Source organism: Limulus polyphemus, unplaced genomic scaffold (assembly GCF_000517525.1).
Source record: "Limulus polyphemus unplaced genomic scaffold, Limulus_polyphemus-2.1.2 Scaffold102, whole genome shotgun sequence".
NCBI classification, from domain to species: domain Eukaryota; kingdom Metazoa; phylum Arthropoda; class Merostomata; order Xiphosura; family Limulidae; genus Limulus; species Limulus polyphemus.
In genome coordinates, this window is record NW_013665712.1 from 714,187 (window position 1) to 736,803 (window position 22,617).

The following is a 22,617-nucleotide window of genomic DNA, read 5'->3' on the forward strand; positions in this document are numbered from 1 at the left end:
CGATGCATTCACTACACATTAAAATGTTAACAAATTTTGTATTTATCGATGCATTCACTACACATTAAGATGTTAACAAATTTTGCATTTATCGATGCATTCACTACACATTAAGATGTTAACAAATTTTGTATTTATCAATGCATTCACTACACATTAAGATGTTAACAAATTTTGTATTTATCAATGCATTCACTACACATTAAGATGTTAACAAATTTTCTGAAGTAAAACATACGTTTTATCATTTCTTTGCTAAAGTACAAACCTGTTACATATTATTGTGTTTCACTGATAGTAAGATGACAATCAAGTTAAAATAAAGGATTTACAAACACGTGGTCGTCGCATTGTTTTGGCGTTTTTTCCGAGTGAGATATTGTTCAAAACATAAAATATTATTTGCTCGTAAGTACATTAGCGCTATATATCGGTTGTGTTACCTGACTGTTAAATAAGAAAGACGTAAAAACTATGTGGCATTGAGCAGTTAAGACTCACAAAGAAACGTCAGTTAGAGAAGGTGATTTTCTTAAGTGTATAAAAATATAAAACATGCGAAACTGTAGCTTTGCAAATATTGTGAAAAAAACAAAAGCGATAACTTTTTATGAGTCTGCCACCCGATGGCTTGATAAAAAGCTACTGAATTATATGAATTTATGTCCTACTACTTTCAGCCTTGTACAGATACATCAACGACACTGACGCTAAAACAATAACCATCAACGTATAAAATATTATATGATACGAAATATAAGAGTGTTTTTTGACATGACATACGTATTTTCAGGAATTAATAGAACATGAAAACTGATTTAGAACTTAAACGAGTAAATATTTAGTTTTCGATAACAAATGACACGTGAAGGCATTTAGCGTAAAGGTGTAAATACTTTGATTATTTGAAAGTAAAACGTATATATGTTTACTGTTATGGTGTGAAAGCCTTTTAGAAGCTGGCGAAAAATTATTATAATTAATCACAATTGTCAGAGGACATTAGTATTGGGCTTATTATATTTTTAAGAACTATATTCTTACTCTAGTCCCTTAGGAATTTTCAAGAAATAGAATATTAAAATAATAGTATTCCAACCACAATATATTCGTCATGTCCATTGCCGACGATGAATTTCACTCAATCCAGAGCTCTTCAGGTCGGCTGTGTGTTTCAACCACTACTGTGTTTAATGTGATTGGAATACGTACACTCTACTGATTCTTAAAAATCCATAAGAGAGCAGATAAAGAATGTAGTGTTTAACAATATAATAGTCCTATAACTAACGTATTATGACAATTATAATCAATCATAATCGTTCTTCGCCAGCTTGTAAAAGTTGTTCACACTAACAATTGTTGTTGTAATAAATAGTATATCTAAATGGAGTTTCGTCCACTATTGTGTTTATTGTATCACAGTCGGCCTGAAGAGCTATGGATTGAGCGAAATGTGTTCTTGGCAACGGATATGATAAATATAGTGTAGATAAAATACTATTATTATACATTCTATTTATTCTTCAAAATCCCTAAGGGACTAGATAAAAATATAGTTTTAAAATATAATACGTTTAATACTAATATCTTATGACAACTATAATTAATTACATGCCTACAGCTTTATGTACTGAAGTCTAACCTGTTATGTATTGGTAGTAAGCAACATTTTAAAAAGACGACTTAGGCGGCTATCAGTTCCCTCGTTATAATGTTTCTAAATAAGTAAAAACTGAAATATTTGAATTACATATTTAAAATCGTTACAATTAACAGTAAAGTTAACCACTATTTACGTTTTATATAACCAGAATATTATAATTTACGTGAGCATTAGCATATATATATATAATTCAAGTACGCAAGAAAAACTGAAATAAAATACATTTGAGCTCAGTTCAAATAATCAAGATAAAAACTCATTCCTTACTGCAAAATGTTTTATCAGCTACTTTCAATTTGTGATAAGTGATTGAAACTTCTGTCATATTATTCATCAGAGCCAAAAAATTTTGCTAATTAACTAAAGATGAGAGAATTTAACTTTGAACTTCAAATACTTTACTTGTATTTGTTTTGTTTCAAACCATACTCCTTTAAAGGAATACGAATTACGTTCTAACATGTTTCTAATTATCTATATTAAAATTAAACAAGAAACCACCTTTTGTCCCACTTACATTTGTTTTATAAAGCCGATAAACATTTATTGAAAATGAAAATAACAAAAAACAAGCAAACAAAAATTACTCTATTTCGAGTATATATATATATACATATTTGGTTTTGTGTTATACATATTGATGTGTCGTTTACTGCATAATAATATGTAATAAATAATGCTTTAACCTGATATGAAAATTAGAAAATGACTGTTAAGTAAAAATAATTAAAAAACTCAATTTGATACACTAAAAAATTATCTTGATCTATTATTATTGCAATTTATTATCATGGAATATCTTTATGCACAAAAGTAGATGTTTGTTTGTTTTTAAATTTCGCCCAAAGCTACACGAGGGCTATCTGCGCTAGCCGTCTCTAATATTGCAGCGTAAGATTAGAAGGAAAGCATCTAGTCATCACTACCCACAGCCAACTCTTGGGCTACTCTTTTACCAACGAATAGTGGGATTGACCAACACATTATAACGTCCCCACGGCTGAAAGGGCGAGCATGTTTGGGGGGGGCGGGGATTCGAATCCGCGACCCACAGATTGCGAGTCGAATGCCTTAATCACCTGGACATGCCGGGCACATAAAAGTAGATTACTTTCACATCTACTTTCTATTTTGTAGCTGGTGTTGAAATTTGTTGCACTAAATCGCCATCTTTTTTTATTTTGTTGAATTAGGCTAGAAGCGGTTTCACATAGAGTCTCTATAGTTGATTTCTGTTGGACACTCCTGTGGGAATAGGTTTCATGTGCTCTGCTATTTGAGATATGTCTAAAGAATAAGAAAACAAAGTTGTGTTTAGGGCTTAATGATGTGGTAGTGAAGAGAGGAGTCAAATTTCCACTTTGACTGAAAGTAGATATGAGTAAATATTAAAGATCCTTTGGTAACTATGATGAAAAACTAATGGTTTCAGTTTGAAGCAAAAGAATCAAACACTGGAACCGATATTGGCTAAAACTGGGCTACATATGGCCCAAATGTGTATAAAGGCGTGTTATATTATATTGGATTTCTTAAAATACATATCATAAAATTGACGAGATGATTCTCACGATGCCCCAAAGGATCAACGAACTCCACGAAGCAAAAGGAAGATCTACTAGATATTAATTAAATTATAAATATATCAATTCATGTGAAAATTTTCAGTCATATTATGGACCCTATACTATCATTGGCCATCAATATACATGCAGTTTGTTTTAAATCATATAAAACAAAGTTATAAACATTTATTTCACTATATAGGTTGTTGTAGAGAATAATTAATCATAGTAGTACAGTATCATCTCATCTGTTTGCTTATAACATTGTGGTAAGCATGTATGCGGATCTCATTCCTCAACAAGTGTTCTCTGTGATGACTGCTTATAATGCCCTATTTTATAGAAACCTTGTTTGATAATTGTTGTAAGTATCCTGCTAATTGGATTTTCAATCCATAGCCTGCTATAAGAATACTTTTGTGTTGGGGTCTGGTCAGACCCAAGGTGACCCACAGTAAACAGAGTGGTCACAAGTAAATAGACACCACCTTTTCAGAAAAAATGGTGGACTTCAGATAAGTATTAGATTATAGCTACATACTTCGTCTGCCTGTTTTGAAAACAATAGTGTAATAGTGGTCTGCTTGACAGTTATATGAATTGATATAAACTTGTGATTATTATGTAGAAAGATATACAACCAAGAAAACTGTAGTGGTTCATGGGACCTGAGGTGAGCCGAAAATATTTAACCCATGGACTGTGGCTGCTCTTAACGAGCATGGAATTTATGCAAGCCGTACACCATGTAGGATACACTCACATTCAACTGCCAGAGGTGGACTGTACCGTTTATGGCAAATCAGCAGTCAATGGGTTAAAGAGGAAATCCAACACAATGCTGATTGTCATCACAGAAATTCATCGTTGGTCTCAAAGAAAATATCTCATTGCAGAGATTTTTCTTTAAATAAATGTTCATTGACTTATTTCACATACAAAAGCAATATAAGTAATATTTTCAGCAAGAACATGTTCATAAACACACTTATTGTATCTAAAAGAAAAGTCAACTATACAGAAATGATACCTTAATGAATGAACAGTTTCAAATAAATAGGATTTTATTTATTGGCATGGAAATAGGCTACAATAGGATAAGTGGCAAACGAAAAAAAACAAACTTTGGTTAAGATATCATAATTAGTTTCAATGATTGAATTAGTTTCATGATCAGTAGAAAATCGAATCAGACTAGAATCAAAGTAATTCCATTTTCAGATATAATTTTCACAAGAAGTTGTACCTCAGAAATAGATCATTGTATAATTTGACTATTATAAAGGTCTTTGTAATTTAACTTATACATCCAATAGAACATACTTTTCTTTAAAAAACTGATGTTTAATTGGTTTGAAATTCCATTCTCTGACCTTTCTGTTCAAGCAGCTCAATTACTTGAAAAGACATGTTTAGTTTAAAATCAGCATTTAAAATTTTTTACAAAGTGTGAACAATCCTTTTTTTACCTACAAGTTTTTTATCAGATTTGAAGATGTAAGGTAGAGGATAGGTTTATCGGTATATTTCAGAAGACACAGAAACTATTTCGTATACTTGACTATTCCTCTTTATGAATAAGAATACTTTTTTATTACATCTGAAAAACAACAGTCAACTGTTTGAAAATGGTCTAGTTTCTGGGTATCTTGAAACCTAATTGACATTTTGTTTTTGTGATGATCGTTTTTGCTAATCTTATCATCATAGAGGAAAAGTTCACAGTACGTAAAGTCACTCCTAGGAATCTCAGACCATTGATTTTCATAAAGACAAATTAAACTATAAAATCCTTCAGAGTAGCTCTGTTAGCCTTAAACACACATTGTTTCAGGTTTGTTTGTTTTTTTGTGTATGAAAGGAAGTTTAAGCTTGAAAGTGAGTTTCAGCAATGGAAATATATAAAGTTCAAATGAATGTTAATAAGGTGTATAGATCAAGTTATGATCTTTGTGAAAAATGTTTTTTAGAAACATTCCACCTAAACATGTAACATTATATGATATTCTGTGTTTTCATATATTTTATGGTGGTTATGTTATATGCTTGGACATATATGTATATATATGTTCACACACACATATATGTGAACTCTGCTTATGGTCCATGTTCTTAGGGAGAGATCTCAAGCATCCAGTGCCATGATGCTGATTTTGATCAAGACTTCACTGAGACTGGGGAGCTAGGACTTGCTTGTAGTGTAAATAAGGGATTTGTTTGCTCAAACGCTGAACAGCCTGATGGAATCTGTAAGGATTACAAGATTCGCTACTTCTGCTCTTGTGGTGAGTTGTCTCTAATTTTATGCACCAACTGATACAGTTCTGAAGTGAGTTACACGGTTCTTTCAGACAGAAAGTGTTAAGGCAACATTAGTATATAGCACTCTTTAAAAAATATTTATATAGTAAATAAAAATGTATTCTTGAAGTAAATTGAAACCAAACATCTGTATTAATTAGTTTTGCAAAGCTTTATAAAAAATAAGTTTCCTTATGTTTAACTTTACATATTATCCAGCTATCAAAAGTTTATTAGGAAACATAAGGGATTATAGTTGCTAGAATTCAGATCATTAAATAATGCAAATTTACAGAAAATTTAACATTGTAGTAAAACTGTGTGATCAGAAATGGTATAAATTCCAATGAACATCTAAAATACATTAATATGATAATGCATTGTAAGATATCTCATTCTTAACAGGTAAATGTTTGAGAGAGAGGCAAAATTAGTAGCAGTTTCATGAAGTTAGTGATACAAATATGTGGTATTTAATTCACAGAATATGCACAAAGAAATGGGAAAAAGAAATTAAGAATTAAAACTTATTAGTTAAATTAAGTGAAAATGGTCATTGTGTATACTTCTTTCAGAGTCGTTTTTGAAATTTATGCAAGTCATTATGCCTTAGAAAAATAGTCTGTTGCCATAAAAACCAATTTATGTTATAATAAAGCTTGTGTATAGATTGAACGCTTTTCTGTTTCATATGTTTATGGTTTTACAATAACATTTCAAACTTATTATTTAAATATTTTGGTGTTTCTGGATGTGTCATTACTTACATTAAGTAACAGCTGCTTTTGTTTTGTTTTCCTGTAGTAGGATCAACTGTAAAACCCCAAACAACTGCAAAAATTTTGTCATCAACACCATCGATATTTCGTATGTATTATGTTGTTTTATTTTACATTTGTTAAATATTTTTCAGCTTCTTATAAATATGATTGTGCTTGGACATAAGTGATTGTCCTACAGTCTGGAGTATCTATATCTTGAACCCAAAATATACACAGGGGTCTTGATGAATGGAAAATTTAAAATGCATCAATTTCCTTCATTCTGCATTAAATATTGATCACTTATAACTGTACGAAATCAATTTAATCATTTTAGAACTAATGTTATCATCACAGTTTAACACAACTAACATTGAATGTAAGAAGTAATTTAGCTCTGAACTTGTATATATATATATTTATTTTTTTTCAAGGTCTTTATAATTCTACATATTGATCTGTAATTAAATTCCAGTGTCTGTTGGATGTGATTCATTATTTGTGATAAACAGAAATGTTGAAAAAATATTAAACATAGTTACTATTAAACATTTTAACCACACATATTGTGTGTTTCAAAAATCAATAATTAGTTAAGTCTAATGAAAGCTTGTTGGTGGAAATTTCATTTATAAATTAGATAGATTGTTGAAACAAAAAATTGGCACAAATCTTTACTTCAGCCTTGATTTCCATGCATTGTTCTACAGGAAGAGATTATGGCTGTCTTTTGTTTTAGAAATGACTAGAATATTATTTTTCTTTATCTGTCAGAAAAAGATATGATTTCACAGTATAATACATTTCAAGAAAGAGTTATTTAAAAAAATATTTGAAATTATGAGAAATCTCTCCTTAAAAGTAATTAATGCATTTTAACAGAAGTAGTAATTTTAGATAATAAAATATAAAGTTGAACTAATTTTCCATTTAATGCTGTTTTATAATTTACATGACTAAACTTATGATCTGAATGTTATCATATCAAAAGATTTTGTTAAGGCACAATTAATTTTAATGTTTTTTTGTTTAATAGTTAAGTTTAATTTTTAAGCTACTGACACATTTTAGGAAATTAGCATGTACTGTTAACTTTAGAAAATTGGCAGAATAACTTTAAGGTGTTGAAAGTATTCACACGAACTTGAAAGAAGGCCAAATCCACCTTGGCAGGTGAGACTTGAAGTTGGCAAACAAAAGTATGACAGTTTCTCTGAGAGGTTTGAAATTCATATTTGCATTTATTGTACTATAAAGTTGTTGTATGAGTAATTAATTTGCTTTTACGTCGTTTTCAGCATCTTGTAATGAATATATAGACTTGGTTGGTGGGTCTTTACCCGATTCATTCTTCAGAGCTTCAAGTAGCCTCACTTCAGAAACTGGTCCACAGGCAGCTGTAATGTTAGAAACCATTGAACCGAGTGAGTATGAAGCATCATAAGTTTTGCACCATCAGAAAAGCCTTCTTATAACATAATACTACATAGAACAGCATTTCTTGTATTTTATTTAATAAGCTTTTTTCATTTTGTAAGTGGTAACACTATTTCAATTTTTAGGTGATTTAACATGTTAGTAAGTCTTACATGTAGTCATAGCAATTTGTTTGTTAGCCTATCAAATTAGAACTATTATGAATAATGTAAGATTGTACTTATAAAGGAAAAATTAGTTAATCCTTTAATATTTTTCAATGTTTTAATAATTATTGGTAAGGAAAAGCCATGAACCTTAACCATAGTTTAATTATAAAAACTGGAAAATTTATTACCTATTAAGTACTAACTTTAGTGAAAATCATACAAGATGTAACTCCAGTTAGCAGCAAATTTTTATATTCCTTTGATTAGCCAGTCATGCCGTCATTACAGAAACTGATAAAATGTTTTTAATTTGATTTTTGTTTTATGCAATTTCTGAAGGGGCATGGACAGCAAGTGAATTGAATACTGACCAGTTCATAGAAGTTAATCTGGGATACCCACAGGTTGTTTATGGTGTAGTAACACAAGGGAAGGTGGGATCTGAAGAATGGGTGACATCTTACACAGTTTTGTACAGCAGTAGTGATGGAGAATTATTTAAATACATAGAAAACCCAGATGGTACTCCAAAGGTAGGCTGGTTTTCTAATAAATTGAGAAAAAGATATATTAACTCGTGTATGTTAAATATTAAAAAATTTCCTTCTGCTAGCCATGCTTTTCACAAGTTGGAATACTATTCAAAATCTTTGAAATATTTTCAATTTGCATTAATTTAAGACATTTGGACAGTTTTTTTTAATCTAAGGTTTACACTGAATTTTTCTGGAAAGGTTATCTCCAAATAGTAATAAATTTTGCCTCTTAACCCTCAATATATTAACATTCAAACTAAGGTTGGTGTCCTGCTTTGGACTTCAGAAAATCTGCATATGTGATGGTTAAACAAGCAGACAAGAAAACGATTCAGTAAAGAAATTAAACTTTGCACAAGTGCTCCATTATCCTAAGTATTGTAATTATTAGAAACTCCTTAATGCTATGTATAGGATACATTTGTATACAAGCTGCTATACATGCAAAATGAAGCCATTTTTAATATAATGAGAGTCTATGTTTGTCTTTTTTTTTTCTCATAATTTTATTTTCATAATTTTAGCCTGGTGCAGTTATTGAACATGAGTGTGAAAAATGTCAGTGCTTAAACAATTCTCTTGTTTGCTACACAATACACGGCTGTGGTGCAAAGATGTTACTGACTCCTCCCTCATTAATTGAAACAAAATCAAGACCAGGTAGACCTTTTTAGTTAAGCTTTTCTTCTGTTTCAGATACATTTATTAAATACTTAAATGAACATAACTTTTATATTATCCAATATGTAATGTAGCAGTTAGAAGTTTGATCAAAAAAGTTTTATTTTGTGTGTTTCCTTTAGGTCTGTTATGACAGTGTTAGTGCAAATTAAATTGAGAGCAATAATAGTATGTAATGGAGTATAATAATAATAATTTAGGATGCCTTATGTAAATTTTTTTTATTGGTTAAGCACAATGAAAATAGTTAAAACTGCTCTGAATTTTGTTTCTTTTTTGCTTACACAATAAATTATTGCATAAGCCATTAAAATACACTCATCTCTTTCACATTAACTTTGACAACTAATTTGTATGATCTATTTTGATGAGCTATTGCATTGTAAGATATTTTAATAAGACTTGCATATAAATTTGACTTGAATTATTAGGTTAATTATGTAGAAATTAGGCTACATGTGTTAAGAAATACCTTGAAGAAATAGTAATGTAAGGACTGATATTTGATTAACTTTACAGGGGTATAAATTGTATATTGCCAAGTGTTTCTGTATTTTTGTTTCATAAATTCTACATAGAAAATTTGTACAATTCCTATTACATTTGTAAATTTTATTGATTATTTACCAATCTTCAATTTGTTATTGCACTCGAGAAAGTCACACATATGGTCAAAACCATGTTGATCTACATATAATTTTTTATTTAACTGAGTGCTAAAATTTACATCACATTACATCAGAATTAATAGTGTTAATAGTAACACGTTGTTTTTCTACTCTTATTGTGAGTGGTTTGAGGTTCGAAAATTGTGTATAAATACTGGGAAGTTATGTACAGGAATAAAAAAAAAAAGAAAGGCAATTGTAATTCGGTTAAGAAGAATTTTGGGTTTAAAACAACAGAGAAGAACTAGCATATAAAGTTCATAATTCTTCTCCTGTCTTTGGGTTTGAGTAAACAAGAAAATAGAATGCTGAGATATATCTACACTTATAGAAATTTTAATTTTAAAAGTGAAGGTGCTCTTTGTCTATACCTCTTAAAATTTAATATTAAATTTTGATTCCTTATCATAGAAAGAATATCTGTTTGTTATAGAGGGTGTATAAAAATGGTTATAAAATAGATCATGTTGTCCAATTAAATCATGAATTATGACAATAGACTTAAATCCTTGCTTTTATGCTCTGGAAAGACAAGAAAATCAAGGAGGATTTGATTTGTAGTGCCCAAAATGATTTGGAATTTGGCCAAATTACACAATAACACCTATTTTTTGCTGTTGTTTTTAGAGAGAGGCAGGTTTGAAAACATTGACTTATATGTTTTAAATCTTAGTTATGAGCTTGAGTTCATAAGTGCAAGTTTCCTCTCTGTAAGCATCATTTTTCTTTTTTTTTTTCTGACTGATTTATGGAGTAGCTTATAAAAGGTGATACTGAACATTCTGTGAATGCATGTTCAGTCGACACTCAATTGAATGAGCTTATAGACTAAAGAAGTTGCATTCAAATTTTTGTTTACAGATTCTGAGATTTTGTCATCTGTTTATTTTTTATATTTTTATTTGGTTTTTAAAGTTAGATAATTCAGTAAGTTATGTTCAGTTCATTGAAAGTAAGTTCATTACCATCTTTATTAAACTGTTTGTACTCTGAAGTCCAAAACATTTAATTTAATTCTAGAAATTTGTTTCACTCAAATTTACTCTTGAAATAATTGATATAGTGTACTGACAATGTTTTATTAACTGTGTAAATTTTTCTAATTTTATAGATTCTTATTTTTGTTGTTATTATTGAAAACCCAAAAATATGTTAATTATTTGGATTGCATCTCACAGGATGCATTCACAGTCTATACCTGAATAATTTTAGATATATTTCATTTATTGCTATGATGTATGAAAAAAGGAAGAGTTTATTTAAAAGAAATTGTTTTGTTTTTAATTTATTTTTGTGTTTGTAGTTCCCGAAAATCCTACTCCTATTATTCAGGATGATTGTTGGACATCGTGGATTAATCTGGATGATCCAAAATCTGGAGGAGGAGACTTTGAAGATATGGCAACAATTCGAGCCCACTATAGCTTCTGTCCTGTCCCTGCTTTTATAGAGTGTAGGGCAGTAATAAGTAAGTAAATGTGTAGAATGTATTTATTAAGTGATTAATGTGTAGTCTTAGGTCATATTTTTGAAGAAAAAAATATTTATGTAAATATTTGTTGTGTAGTTTTTATTGAAATCTGTTCTTAGATCATTTCATATAAAAACCTATTAATGTTCTACTTGTCAGATAAAGAAGATGCACAAGTCATTGGACAAACAGTAGAATGTGATAAAAAGAAAGGATTACATTGCTGGAATAACGTTAATGGAATTAATGGATGCTCGGACTATGAAGTCAGATTCTTCTGTCCATGTGGTAAGGAACAGTAGTTTGTGCAGTTCTGGTTGATTAAACCAGAAATAAGTGTACTCCTGAAACTTTGTCCTTTCCATTTTGTAAGGAAAAGCTGGATTATTTGCTTTACATTTAACAGTTTCTTGAAAGAACCCAAACTAATGATACAATAATTTCAAAACTTTTGACCTAACTACATAAATCATCTCTATTTCTTTCTAAATCTGCATTTCATTAGTTTACACCTACTATATTTGACTAACTGGTACCAGACACCAGGAATAAATCTGATTTATTCCACCAACTCTTTTATGTACCCTCTATAAAAAAATAAATATTTGCATGGAAATTTTTAATAATGTAGATAGGTTTCCACGGTACATTAGTAACTCTGTATATTGTGAAACATCACTAGTGAAACTCATTAGCTATTTACAAAAACTTCCTGCTTTTTTTTTCAGCAAGATAATTTTCTCTTCATTTGTGGACTTTTTAAATTACGTTGTAGTATATAGTTCATACATTCCCACTCTTTTCTACCACTTATCTTTAATACAGTAAACAGAACTGTTAAACTTTGCTAGAATTCTATTTCAGAATTTGGTTAGTCCATACTAAGTCAAGTGTTAATTCAGTCATAGATACTACTTTTTATGGCATGAGTTGGTCAAGGTTATTATCCTCTGTTTTAGAGAATAGTGTAATGATAATTTATGATTGTCACATAAACCCAAAATATTTATGAAGTATTATAATTGAATTTATGTTTGGTCACCTGTAGAGAAAATATGAATTGTGAGAGCAGTTTTGATGCTTTCAGGGAGATTAATTTTGAAAGGACCAAGACAAGCTGTAAAGTGGCGTGTTTTCTTCTACATCCTTTATTGAATATGCCATCCATATGTTGTCATACTTAATCTCAATTTTGTCAGTGAAATTTGTTTTAGTTTAACTTTTATCAGTTGTATTTCATTTTACTTTTGCCATGTATAACTGTTAATCATGAGAGGTTGTACTGTGTAAAACAAATAGCATTTATTTGTGTCCATCTAAGTGATTTGTTTGTTCTCTTCATTTGTTTTGGCATTAACATTCTATCCTTTGAACCTGTTATTATGCAGGATTGGTTAATCTGTTTGTCCTTATTTAAACCAGGAATACCACATGGACATAATGTTTAATTCTAGTTTACCAACTAAATTTATTATGGAAAATGTTTTAACTAAATATATTTTTTTAAATTCCAGTTAGTAGCATCTTTGTAGATACCTCTCAACAAATCTGTATTAAAATAAATAACAAGTTAAGAGATTGACAAAATCTTTTAAGAATATGTGTTGACTGGTTTTGATTAAAGTATAAACTTTTTAAGCTATTTTAGATTGCTTCAAGTAATAGTTCCAATATAAATAGTTAGAGTCATCATTAATAATAATTTTATAATAAAAAAACATAAAATTTTACAGTTATCAGAAAGGATTTAACTGTCGAAAGAGTTAAAATTTTCATATATTTTTTTTTACTTAAGTCTTTCACTTTACAATAGTTTTTTGGCACATGCTCATAGAAGTCACTAGAATGTTGAAACTTTCTGGACTTTTGATAATTTTTTTCAAAATATGGAACCTCTCTCTGTTATATTTATACAAAATATGCATAAAATTATCTTATGTCCATTTACCAAACTAAGTTTGGAGCTGCAAAGAACACAACACATGGTGTATATATATATGTACATGTCTCATGTGATTTGATTACCTACCCAAAAGAAGAAATAATTGACTTTTGGAAAACATAACATCTTAACCTCCTTTTTTGGGGAGTAATAACTTCTACAAGAACATAACTTAACTTCCTTTAATGACTTGCAGGACTTAGGAAAGAAAATCCTATTATACCTAAAAAAAAAAAGAAATTTCATTCTTCCTCAATAAAGTCCAAGGCATGATTTGCTCTTTAAAGGTTTTAAAATTAGCTTTTCTTCTAATTTCAATGAACCTTAAATCTTCTTGTAACTTTTTTTATTAAAGTACTCAGGAAAAGAGCTCATTCCCTCTCTCTCTTCTTCAATGCAATAAAGGAAAAGCACTCAATTCATGAGCAAAGAATCCTTTGAAGTGCACTGTTTCCTTTGTTAGTCATATAGACCTTTTTGGCTAAATCAGTGTTAAAACACAAAAATTATGAATTACAATAATTTTAATTCAGTGATTTTTCATCACTTTCTAAACAACTTTCCTATCTTGTTTTTGTTTTCGTTTGTTAAATTTATCCTCCAATCCACCAATTCTGTGAAAATGCTCAGATTCATTCTTCTCTTGTTTCAGAAGCATCTACAACACCACTCCATCCTGGCATCACCACTGTATCTTCTACAGCCAAAACTACACCTGTTCCAGCCATTTGTCAACCAGGCTGGACACCTTGGTTTAATGGACACACACCCGACAGTAGTGGAGACTATGAAACCATGCAAACTCTAAGAGATCAAGGTTATATATTTTGTTCCGGTGAAGAAGTAACTGCTGTTGAATGCCAGCAGGTAAAAACAACTCCTAAAACTCCACAGAAAGCCACCCACACTGACAGAGATGTGGTTTGTGATGTGCAACATGGCTTGATATGCAAAAACAAAAATCAAGTGAAGGGAAATAAGTGTGATGATTATGAAATTAGGTTTCTTTGTGATTGCTTAGAAGGATCTACTCAGAGTACAGTAGCTTTAACAAATGCTACCACTACTATTTCTGGTATAGTCTCTTTCATCCCATTCTCCAGTACTTTGCCACCAGCACCAGTCAACACTACTGCTGCTCCAGTGAGCAAACTATCAACTCCTGCTGCCCCAAGTACTGTACAGCCACGTTGTGCTTACTGGTCTGACTGGATCAACTTAGACAGCCCCTTGAAAAGTGGTTATTTAGGAGATAAAGAAACAACTTTACCTGAAACATTGAGAGCAAAAGGATTTTGTTCTGAGGTAAAAAATGTACATAATGTTCAATAGGTATTTTTTGTATAAACTATTCTATATAAGTAATAATTTTTATTCTTGTTTACATGTAAAATAATGTGTTGTTGATGTCAATTAAGTCAGTAAATACTACTTTTTATGTAGTTATCTTTAATACCTCCATCACCAGATGTATTTGTTGCCTTTGTATCTGTTTCGTTCATAGATATTATTTCAGCATCCATGAATGATATGTGGTGAAAATTTGATTTAGTTTACTTGGAGGATTATTCCTGCCTTACTGTGAATCATATTTTTAACCATTGAACACCAGATTAGAAGTTATGGCTTAGAAGTTATGATTAGACTACAATCAATACAGTTGTTCTGATCATAAGTAAATGAATGTGCAAAAAGGAATATACATAACTTTTGTCATTCAGTTTATGATCAGAAGATGTGATTGTATTACATAGACCATAATGAACGGTTTATAATCAGAAGATGTGATTGTATTACATAGACCATAATGAACGGTTTATGATCAGAAGATGTGATTGTATTACATAGATCACAATGAAGATTTATGTTTTGATCACAAAAAAGTAACTTTGTTATGAAAATCGTACATTACTTCCTTTCAAAGAAAGAAATATTTAAGTCTTCATTATAAATACAAGAATATAGGCAATGAACTGGGGAAAATGAAGGATATTAGTCATTTTTCTTAATATGTGTAAACGGAGATAGTCATTTTTCTTATATTGATAAATTCAAAAAAAAAATCGCATCAAAAAAGAACTAAAATGTAATCAAATTTCAATATATCAGAATGTCACTAAACTGGTATTTTTGCATTCATAAAGTTCATGTGGATTTTGAATGCAACTATTTGCTTGTGAACATGATTTACTTTGCGATTTATGGTATAGTGGTGTTATTGTCTACTGATTTTTTAAACCTTTTTTAAATTTTATTAAATTATTTGTTATCGTTGATTATTTTTCTTTAGAGATGTAACATAAATGCTTATTAAAGAATGGGGCTTACAAAAGTCCAGAATTTTACGAAACAAGAGAGGGCAACAAAATTTTGAAATAATTTTATGGAATGCTATGGTTTTTGAAATTACTATGAAATACTTGTTCTGTAATGCTACGAAATTCTGCTGCTTTTGTTACATACATACCAGCACCGTAATTTTACTATTGTTTAAGAGAAGACTTGGTAAATATTTATACGATAAGGGTTGACTTTGAATGTTCTATTTTTATTTTAAACTTTAGTGGATGGGACGGTCTAGCCTAGATAGATCAATTTGTCTCTTGATGTCCTTAAATTACATTTTATATTTATTATAATAGCATTATTTCCGTTCGAGAAAACCTGTGATGACTGGTCTATCTGGATTAATTCCGACTCGCCATCTGATGATGGGAAGGATATCGAACTTTTGTCTAATATTGCCAACTTTAGCGCCATCTGTCCCCAGTCATTAGCTGTAGAATGTCGAGATTCCGAGACGGGATTATCTCATAGATTAACGAAGGAAAAGTTAACTGAACCGTGCACCAGGAATGGTATTATCTGTGAAAGTTCTGACCAACAAATATGCAGTGACTATGAAATTCGGGTTTTTTGTTCATGTAAGATATTCTAACTGTTTGAGTATCTATGTGATTTTTAATGATTATATTTTCTTACTTATTATATAACAATTTATATTTTATGCTATTGTTTGACGTAGTTATTTATTTTATGTTTTTTTAAATTAACATGAGTACGGACAGATGTCACTGAAAGCTAATGCAGTAAATTGCGACAATTAAATCGTGCATATACTTTTCTTCTGTTTCTCTGAAGTGTAATTTTTAACCCAAGAGATACACGATCCATATTTAATAGGTCTTGAGCACTTCCAAAATGTATTGATGCAAGTACTGTTGACCACACTCATGCTTACAAAACATACACCCAAACACCCCAATCATGCCCCCTAGTGGCACAGCGGCATGTCTGCGGACTTGCAACGCTAGAAACCGGCTTTCGATACCCGTGGTAGGCAGTGCACAGATAGCCTATTGTGTATCTTTGTACTTAATTTCAAACAATCAATCAAACCACAATCATTAGGAAAGGTTGGCGCTGATGCATGCATTAAACCTACACACAGAAATAGCCTAGTTATTTGTATATCAATAGTTTATTTAATAATTTTATCTGAATTAATAAGGTTATTGCATAATTAAAAACAAGTTTAGATAAATGTATTGGTATTACATTATTGGTCATTTAACTTGTATTCTAAGATCCCATGGACTATTGTTAGTTTGTAGCCTTCTCCCAATCCTAGATCTATACATCAAAACATGCCCTCGGTTTAAAAAAGTGCACTAAGAACAGCATGCTTGATGGATGTAACAGTAAAAAATCATATTACCTTTTCCAGAGCTGTTATTTCAAACGTTTTTCATGAAATGCACAGTAATGTTTATTTTTTCATATTGTTGTTATAGGATATTTATTAAGTAAGTTATCTGTCAGTTTCTAGAATTAGCTTTATATCACAGTGTACCCTGAATACAAAGTGGTTTTGTTACTTTAAATATGGGTTTTGTGAAGATGAAAAATATACTTGTTTGCAATTTAGCATCCAGACTTATGGAATTCCCAAATATACATACAATAATCATCCATAACTGTGTTAAAATTAGAGAACTTAGTTTTACAACAAAGATGATTAATTGTCATTTGTGATATAAGTTAGGACAACACCTTCTTTGATTATCTTTTAAGTAAGATGACTATTTAATGGTCAAAATATGAACTAAACATGGACAAACTGGTGTAGTTTCTTTAACGTACATTTAAAAAATGGTTACTTTTTTTCTGATTAGAAAAATATTGTTTTCCCATTTATATCAGGTCCACAGTTCCGACCCTATAAAGCCCTCAACTCCAACTTCTGTTGCACCAGTAACACCAACATGTGAGTTTTGTATTTCTTTTATTTCATGATATGGTGATGTGGTACTGTATTATTATTTGTTCACCCATAAAACAGATTGATATCAGTGTACCATTGATTTGATAACTGTCTAACTTAGAAATTATTTTTATTGTTTTTATAAACTGGAAAAAGCAAGGAGGGATATCTATACAACTAATCTATAAAGTACATACAAATTTCCAACAGATAAAATTTGTTCCTTTTTGAGAAATATTTATTTTATTAAGTAATAAATTTGCTGCATAAACAATAAGAATTAAACTAACAAATCGTAAAAAGTTTAATGACTACTTTAAGAAAACAAACAAATATGAGAGAAAACAGTAAATTCCATAAACTTGATCAAAGACTTTCATAAGATCTGCCAAAAACCAAACATTTTTCCCATTTTATTGGAATTTCACAGTTCTGGTTAATGTAGTAAAATGTCATAAAAAAAAAGTTTTAGAAAGAATTCTAAATAACAAAAGCTTGGAATGTTTACAACCAAGACTTTCTAAACATATATTGGTGTTTATATGTAAATTATATTCAGGTGTAACTGAGTTAATCCTAGAACAATTGGATAGGTCTTCTTAATGACAGGAGATTCAATAAGATATTTATTAAGAAGTAATTCTGAGTTCTCCAACTTTGAGTTTGAGAAAGAAATAGGGCAATGAAACAGTCATTATTTATACTGAAAATAATGTTTATAGGAAGAAGGACAGAGCCTTTACTACATAGTTATAATTTTAAACCCTCTAAACAACTTATAAATATCCTGAATAAGATTTTCTTCACATTACTGGTTAAAGTTTAGAAGAGAATTACTATCTACAAAGAAAGGACTTGTACTTAATTTAACCAAACTCAGGTTTAAATGCATGGTATATTCATATACCACACATGATAAATGCAGTCATTAACCATTGAATACAAAATAATATTCATTGAGATACTGAACAGTGAGGAAGACATGTATTAAATGGTAGATTTCAGCCACCTATAGCCATTTTGCACATTTTTGAGTTTTAAAGCATATACTGCATAAATTAGTATTAAAAATTAAATCTACCTACAGTATGCTTCTGGCTATAGCAGAGAAGAGATGCAGGAACAAATTTTAACTGGGTAATGGGGACATATTTTTTTTTATTATTTCTAAGTATATAGAACGTAACTGAGTGACTTTTGTAAGGTATGAGACAGTAGTATGAAATTAATAAACTCAGAAACACAAGTAAAAAAATGTACTTTTTATGTAACATTAAAAGATGATGCATTAACTATGCAGAACAGGTATTACATAAATCAAATGAAGCAATCTCCATAGGTGCCTTTTTAAAATACTAACTTACAGCACAATGGAGTACAACTGCACCCCCACTTACAGTGTTTATCAGGTACAGTGTAAAACAGTCGTAGACAAACTGTTATTAGATTTTCAGCTGCTTCTATACTACCACTCAGAAGTCTCAATCAGCTGAAGATCTATTGTTTTCAAAATATAAAAATTCTTATAACCACCAGCCCTAATTTTTGGGCCATTATCCAAGATTTCTATAAGATTGTACCCAGAACATCAATGTAGTTCTCACATAGTACACAGTAAGATTTTTCTAAATTTAGCCCTAAGTATTTAACTTTTATACCTTGTGATTATTGAGGACATATTAATAACAGAGGTAAAGGTCCCAATGTTGTAGGTTTGGTGTAATTGCTCTTAATACTTAGCTTTTGTACTTTGTGACCACTGAGGACGTATTAATTACAGAGTTAAGGGTCATAATGTTGTAGGTTCAACGTAATGAGGCCTGGCATGACCAGGTAGTTAGAGCACTTGATTTGCAATCTGTGGGTCAAAGGTTTGAATCCTCGTCCCACCAAATATGCTTGCCCTTTCAGCTATGAGGGTGTTATAATGTGACGGTCAATCCCATTATTTGTTGGAAAAACATAGCCCAAGAGTTGGTTGTGGGTGGTGATGACTAGCTGCCTTCTCTCTAGTCTTTCGCTACTAAATTAGGGATGGCTAGTGCAGATAGCCCTTGTCCTTTGTGTAGTTTTGTGCGAACTTCCAAACAACCAAAACAAATTGATGCAATGAAGTTTTTCAAAGAGCAAAATTAAACATCAAATGTCAGTGAAATTACTTATGTTTTTTAATTTAAATCATCAAAATTTCCAACGTGTTATTCCTTAATTATTGACTATTAAAATACACAGAAAGATAATGCCAATGCTGCTTGTACATCAGTAGTGTCATGACCAGCATACAGTTCTGCTAATGATGTACTCACTAGGAATAGTTCAATTTAAGTTGAAATACTTAATTATCCTGTAGTGTAGTGTAAATTAGACAGGTATCTAAACTATTCAAATTTTAATTGTTGAATTAAAAAATTCTCGCATTCGGAAATCATCACAAATACATTGTTTATTTTTCAATGAATAATGATTATCAGTTTAATTAGATTAATGTATAAATACTTGTTTCATACTTATAACTACTCAATTTCAGGAGTTCTAGTGCTGTCCGCTGGTTGCACCTGTTCTGCCTGGTTCAACGCATTAACTGTAGACCAGGTAGAACAGGTGCAACCAGAGGATAGCACTGTAACTCATGAAATTGAACTGTTGTAGGTATGAATCAAGATGATTATAGCAAATGATTAAATAATAAGTCAGGTGAGTAAAGTTCGTGCGAAAGGCCTGACTCATCGCAACTTCTTATTGAAACATGATTTCAACATTTTTGATCCTTCACTTAATGTAAGAAGATTATCCAAAATCAAAACAACATGTTATCATTAAATATAAATAAAGTACATCTTATATTTAAGAAAGATCACAAACAGCTTCAGATGATTTTTTTTATTCTATCCAATGTTTTGGCTAAGGCCTTTGCCTTTTTCAAGGTTCATTGAGTACCACAGGTTTGTAACTTTTGACACTGAAAAATCTTTGAAAAAAGTATAAGTTGAAATCTCAAGTAGAATGAGAAAACATTTATCTGAAGTTGTTTATCTTTCCTGAATATGGTTTCCATCCTTCATTAAGCACTGAAAACTTTAAAAAGTAATAACAAGTCAAACTCATGTTACTATCAACATCCATAATATAAATGATAAACACTATTCCTAAAAAAATCTCTAGAAAAACCTACTAGTTGAATTAATCAAATAAAAATTTTTACCCATTTATTGGCATCTTCATTGTTTTTTAACCATCAAGCAAATGTATAAACCATTTTTTAATATTTTTCTCTGTACCATGAGAACCTAATTTTAATTGAACCATATGAGTGGATTATTTGCTTTTTTGCACCTCCAAGTAAAAATGTCCACCAGGATTGCCCTTATCTGAAACAGCTAAACTTTATAAAATAACTTGTTATATTGGTGAGATAATAAAACTTCTTTTTGAAACTTGTTTCTAAATACAGTTTCCTAGGTTCTGTTCCAAAAAGCCCCTAACCCCTATGACTCCCAGGCTCAGCACTAAGCATGATGCCGTATAATGCTAAAAACCAGGGGTTGATAACTCTGATAGGAACAGTACAGATAGGTCATTGTGTAGCATGGTGTTATTAAAATAATTTCAAAAAGTATTTTTATATCACAATTTCAAGATATGCAACAGAGTACATGGAAAGTAAATAGTTTATATTTAATTGCTTATTGCGTTCTGATTAATTAATATAACAGTTCCATAAAGTTGAAAATTAACCTTTCTTATTCGTAAATTTTAACAACAAAATAATTCTATAATGAAACACTGCACTTAGTAAAAACAGAAACATATTAATGTGGTTTCATTTAATGATCAAAGACCCATTAATGTTATTAAACTTTTCATAGCAATAATTTGATTGTACATTGTCAGTGAACCTTAACTTGTGTGATTTTTTGTATCATTTTTATGCAGCACCATGTCCTCCAGGAGTTGATTGGGACTTCTGTGCTTTTCGCTGTGAACAAACCTGTATCTCCTTCCTTAAGCAGCTCAACTCCCATGGTGAGTGTAAAGCTGTAAGATCAAATGAACAAGAAGATTGTGTAGCAGGCTGTAAACATGTCTTCTGTCAACCACCTTATCTCTGGAGAGATGAATACACCTGTGTTCTTCCACAGGAGTGCACATGTGTTTTGGATGATGGCACAGTAGTTTCTGTAAGTAGTAACACCATTTAAAATAGATTTCAGAACAAAGAGTTAGAGACATGCCATTATGAGTCCTAAATAAATATACTCAGAATCAGTTGCATTTACTTATTATGACCCATTGCCTAACAAACTTTAGATTTAGAGAATAAATTAGGAGAAAAATGTTGAAAATTGATTATACATTTAATTATGGAAACAGTTACAAGTTACGGCATTCAACTTTTATTTTAATATGTAATACGTTTTTGTAACTTTAAAGCAAATTAGCTAATACAAAAAAAATCCTGACTTTCATGCTCCTTTATATAGATAACTTGTACGATACAAGTCATTGAACTTTTTTTCACCAAACATCCAAAGTATGTATTTGAAGTTTATCACATTCTTAAGAATAAGAATTTTAGCAGATTGTAATTCCATTTATATCAGAATGGGTTTTTTAAATAGATCATTTTAAAAGTAAAATGGTTAAACAATTTGTAAAATTGTTGAACTTGTTTTGTTTTTCTTTGCTGCTATCAATTGCATTTTACTGATGTTTGAAATGTATTTATCATCAAACATTACAGCAATGCTAGAAATGCTAAATTGTAATGTTTAATTATACTCTTTATATCAAAATATTGATTTGATAATAATGTTTATCTCATTTTCACAAAAAAAGTTGAAACTAGCATTAATTATTAGACAGGTTTTGCATAAGTAGTTTGACAAGATGTCCCAATATTTGGCAGGACAGTCCCGCTTTTGAGCTGACTGTCCTGCTATCCCCCAGAAACTTTAGAAGATGCAAAAATGCCCCACTTTTGAAGATAATGACCTTAAATGTCTCGCATTATCAAAATTAATACCGGTAAGCACTACCGTATATATTGCATCTAAGATTTGTCCTGTCCTCATATAATATCCTTCATTTTCATATATTAACGTTCAAACTAAGGTTGGTGTCCTATGATTGCACCTAATATTTGTCCTGTCCTCATATATCTCCGTTTACACATATT

The 22,617-nt window shown here is 30.4% G+C and overlaps 1 protein-coding gene across 1 annotated transcript in view; it reads left to right on the forward strand.

The window, feature by feature from the left end:
- The window catches only part of LOC106470181 (hemocytin-like), a 124,114-nt gene that overhangs the window by 38,481 nt on the left and 63,016 nt on the right, over positions 1-22,617 (forward strand). The window contains exons 25-33 of the mRNA XM_022399604.1: positions 5,352-5,516; positions 7,592-7,717; positions 8,219-8,412; positions 8,940-9,075; positions 11,068-11,232; positions 11,395-11,523; positions 13,830-14,482; positions 17,381-17,444; positions 21,375-21,619. Of these exons, the coding sequence (XP_022255312.1) occupies positions 5,352-5,516; positions 7,592-7,717; positions 8,219-8,412; positions 8,940-9,075; positions 11,068-11,232; positions 11,395-11,523; positions 13,830-14,482; positions 17,381-17,444; positions 21,375-21,619 (1,877 nt within the window). The remainder of the gene's footprint in view (positions 1-5,351; positions 5,517-7,591; positions 7,718-8,218; positions 8,413-8,939; positions 9,076-11,067; positions 11,233-11,394; positions 11,524-13,829; positions 14,483-17,380; positions 17,445-21,374; positions 21,620-22,617) is intronic.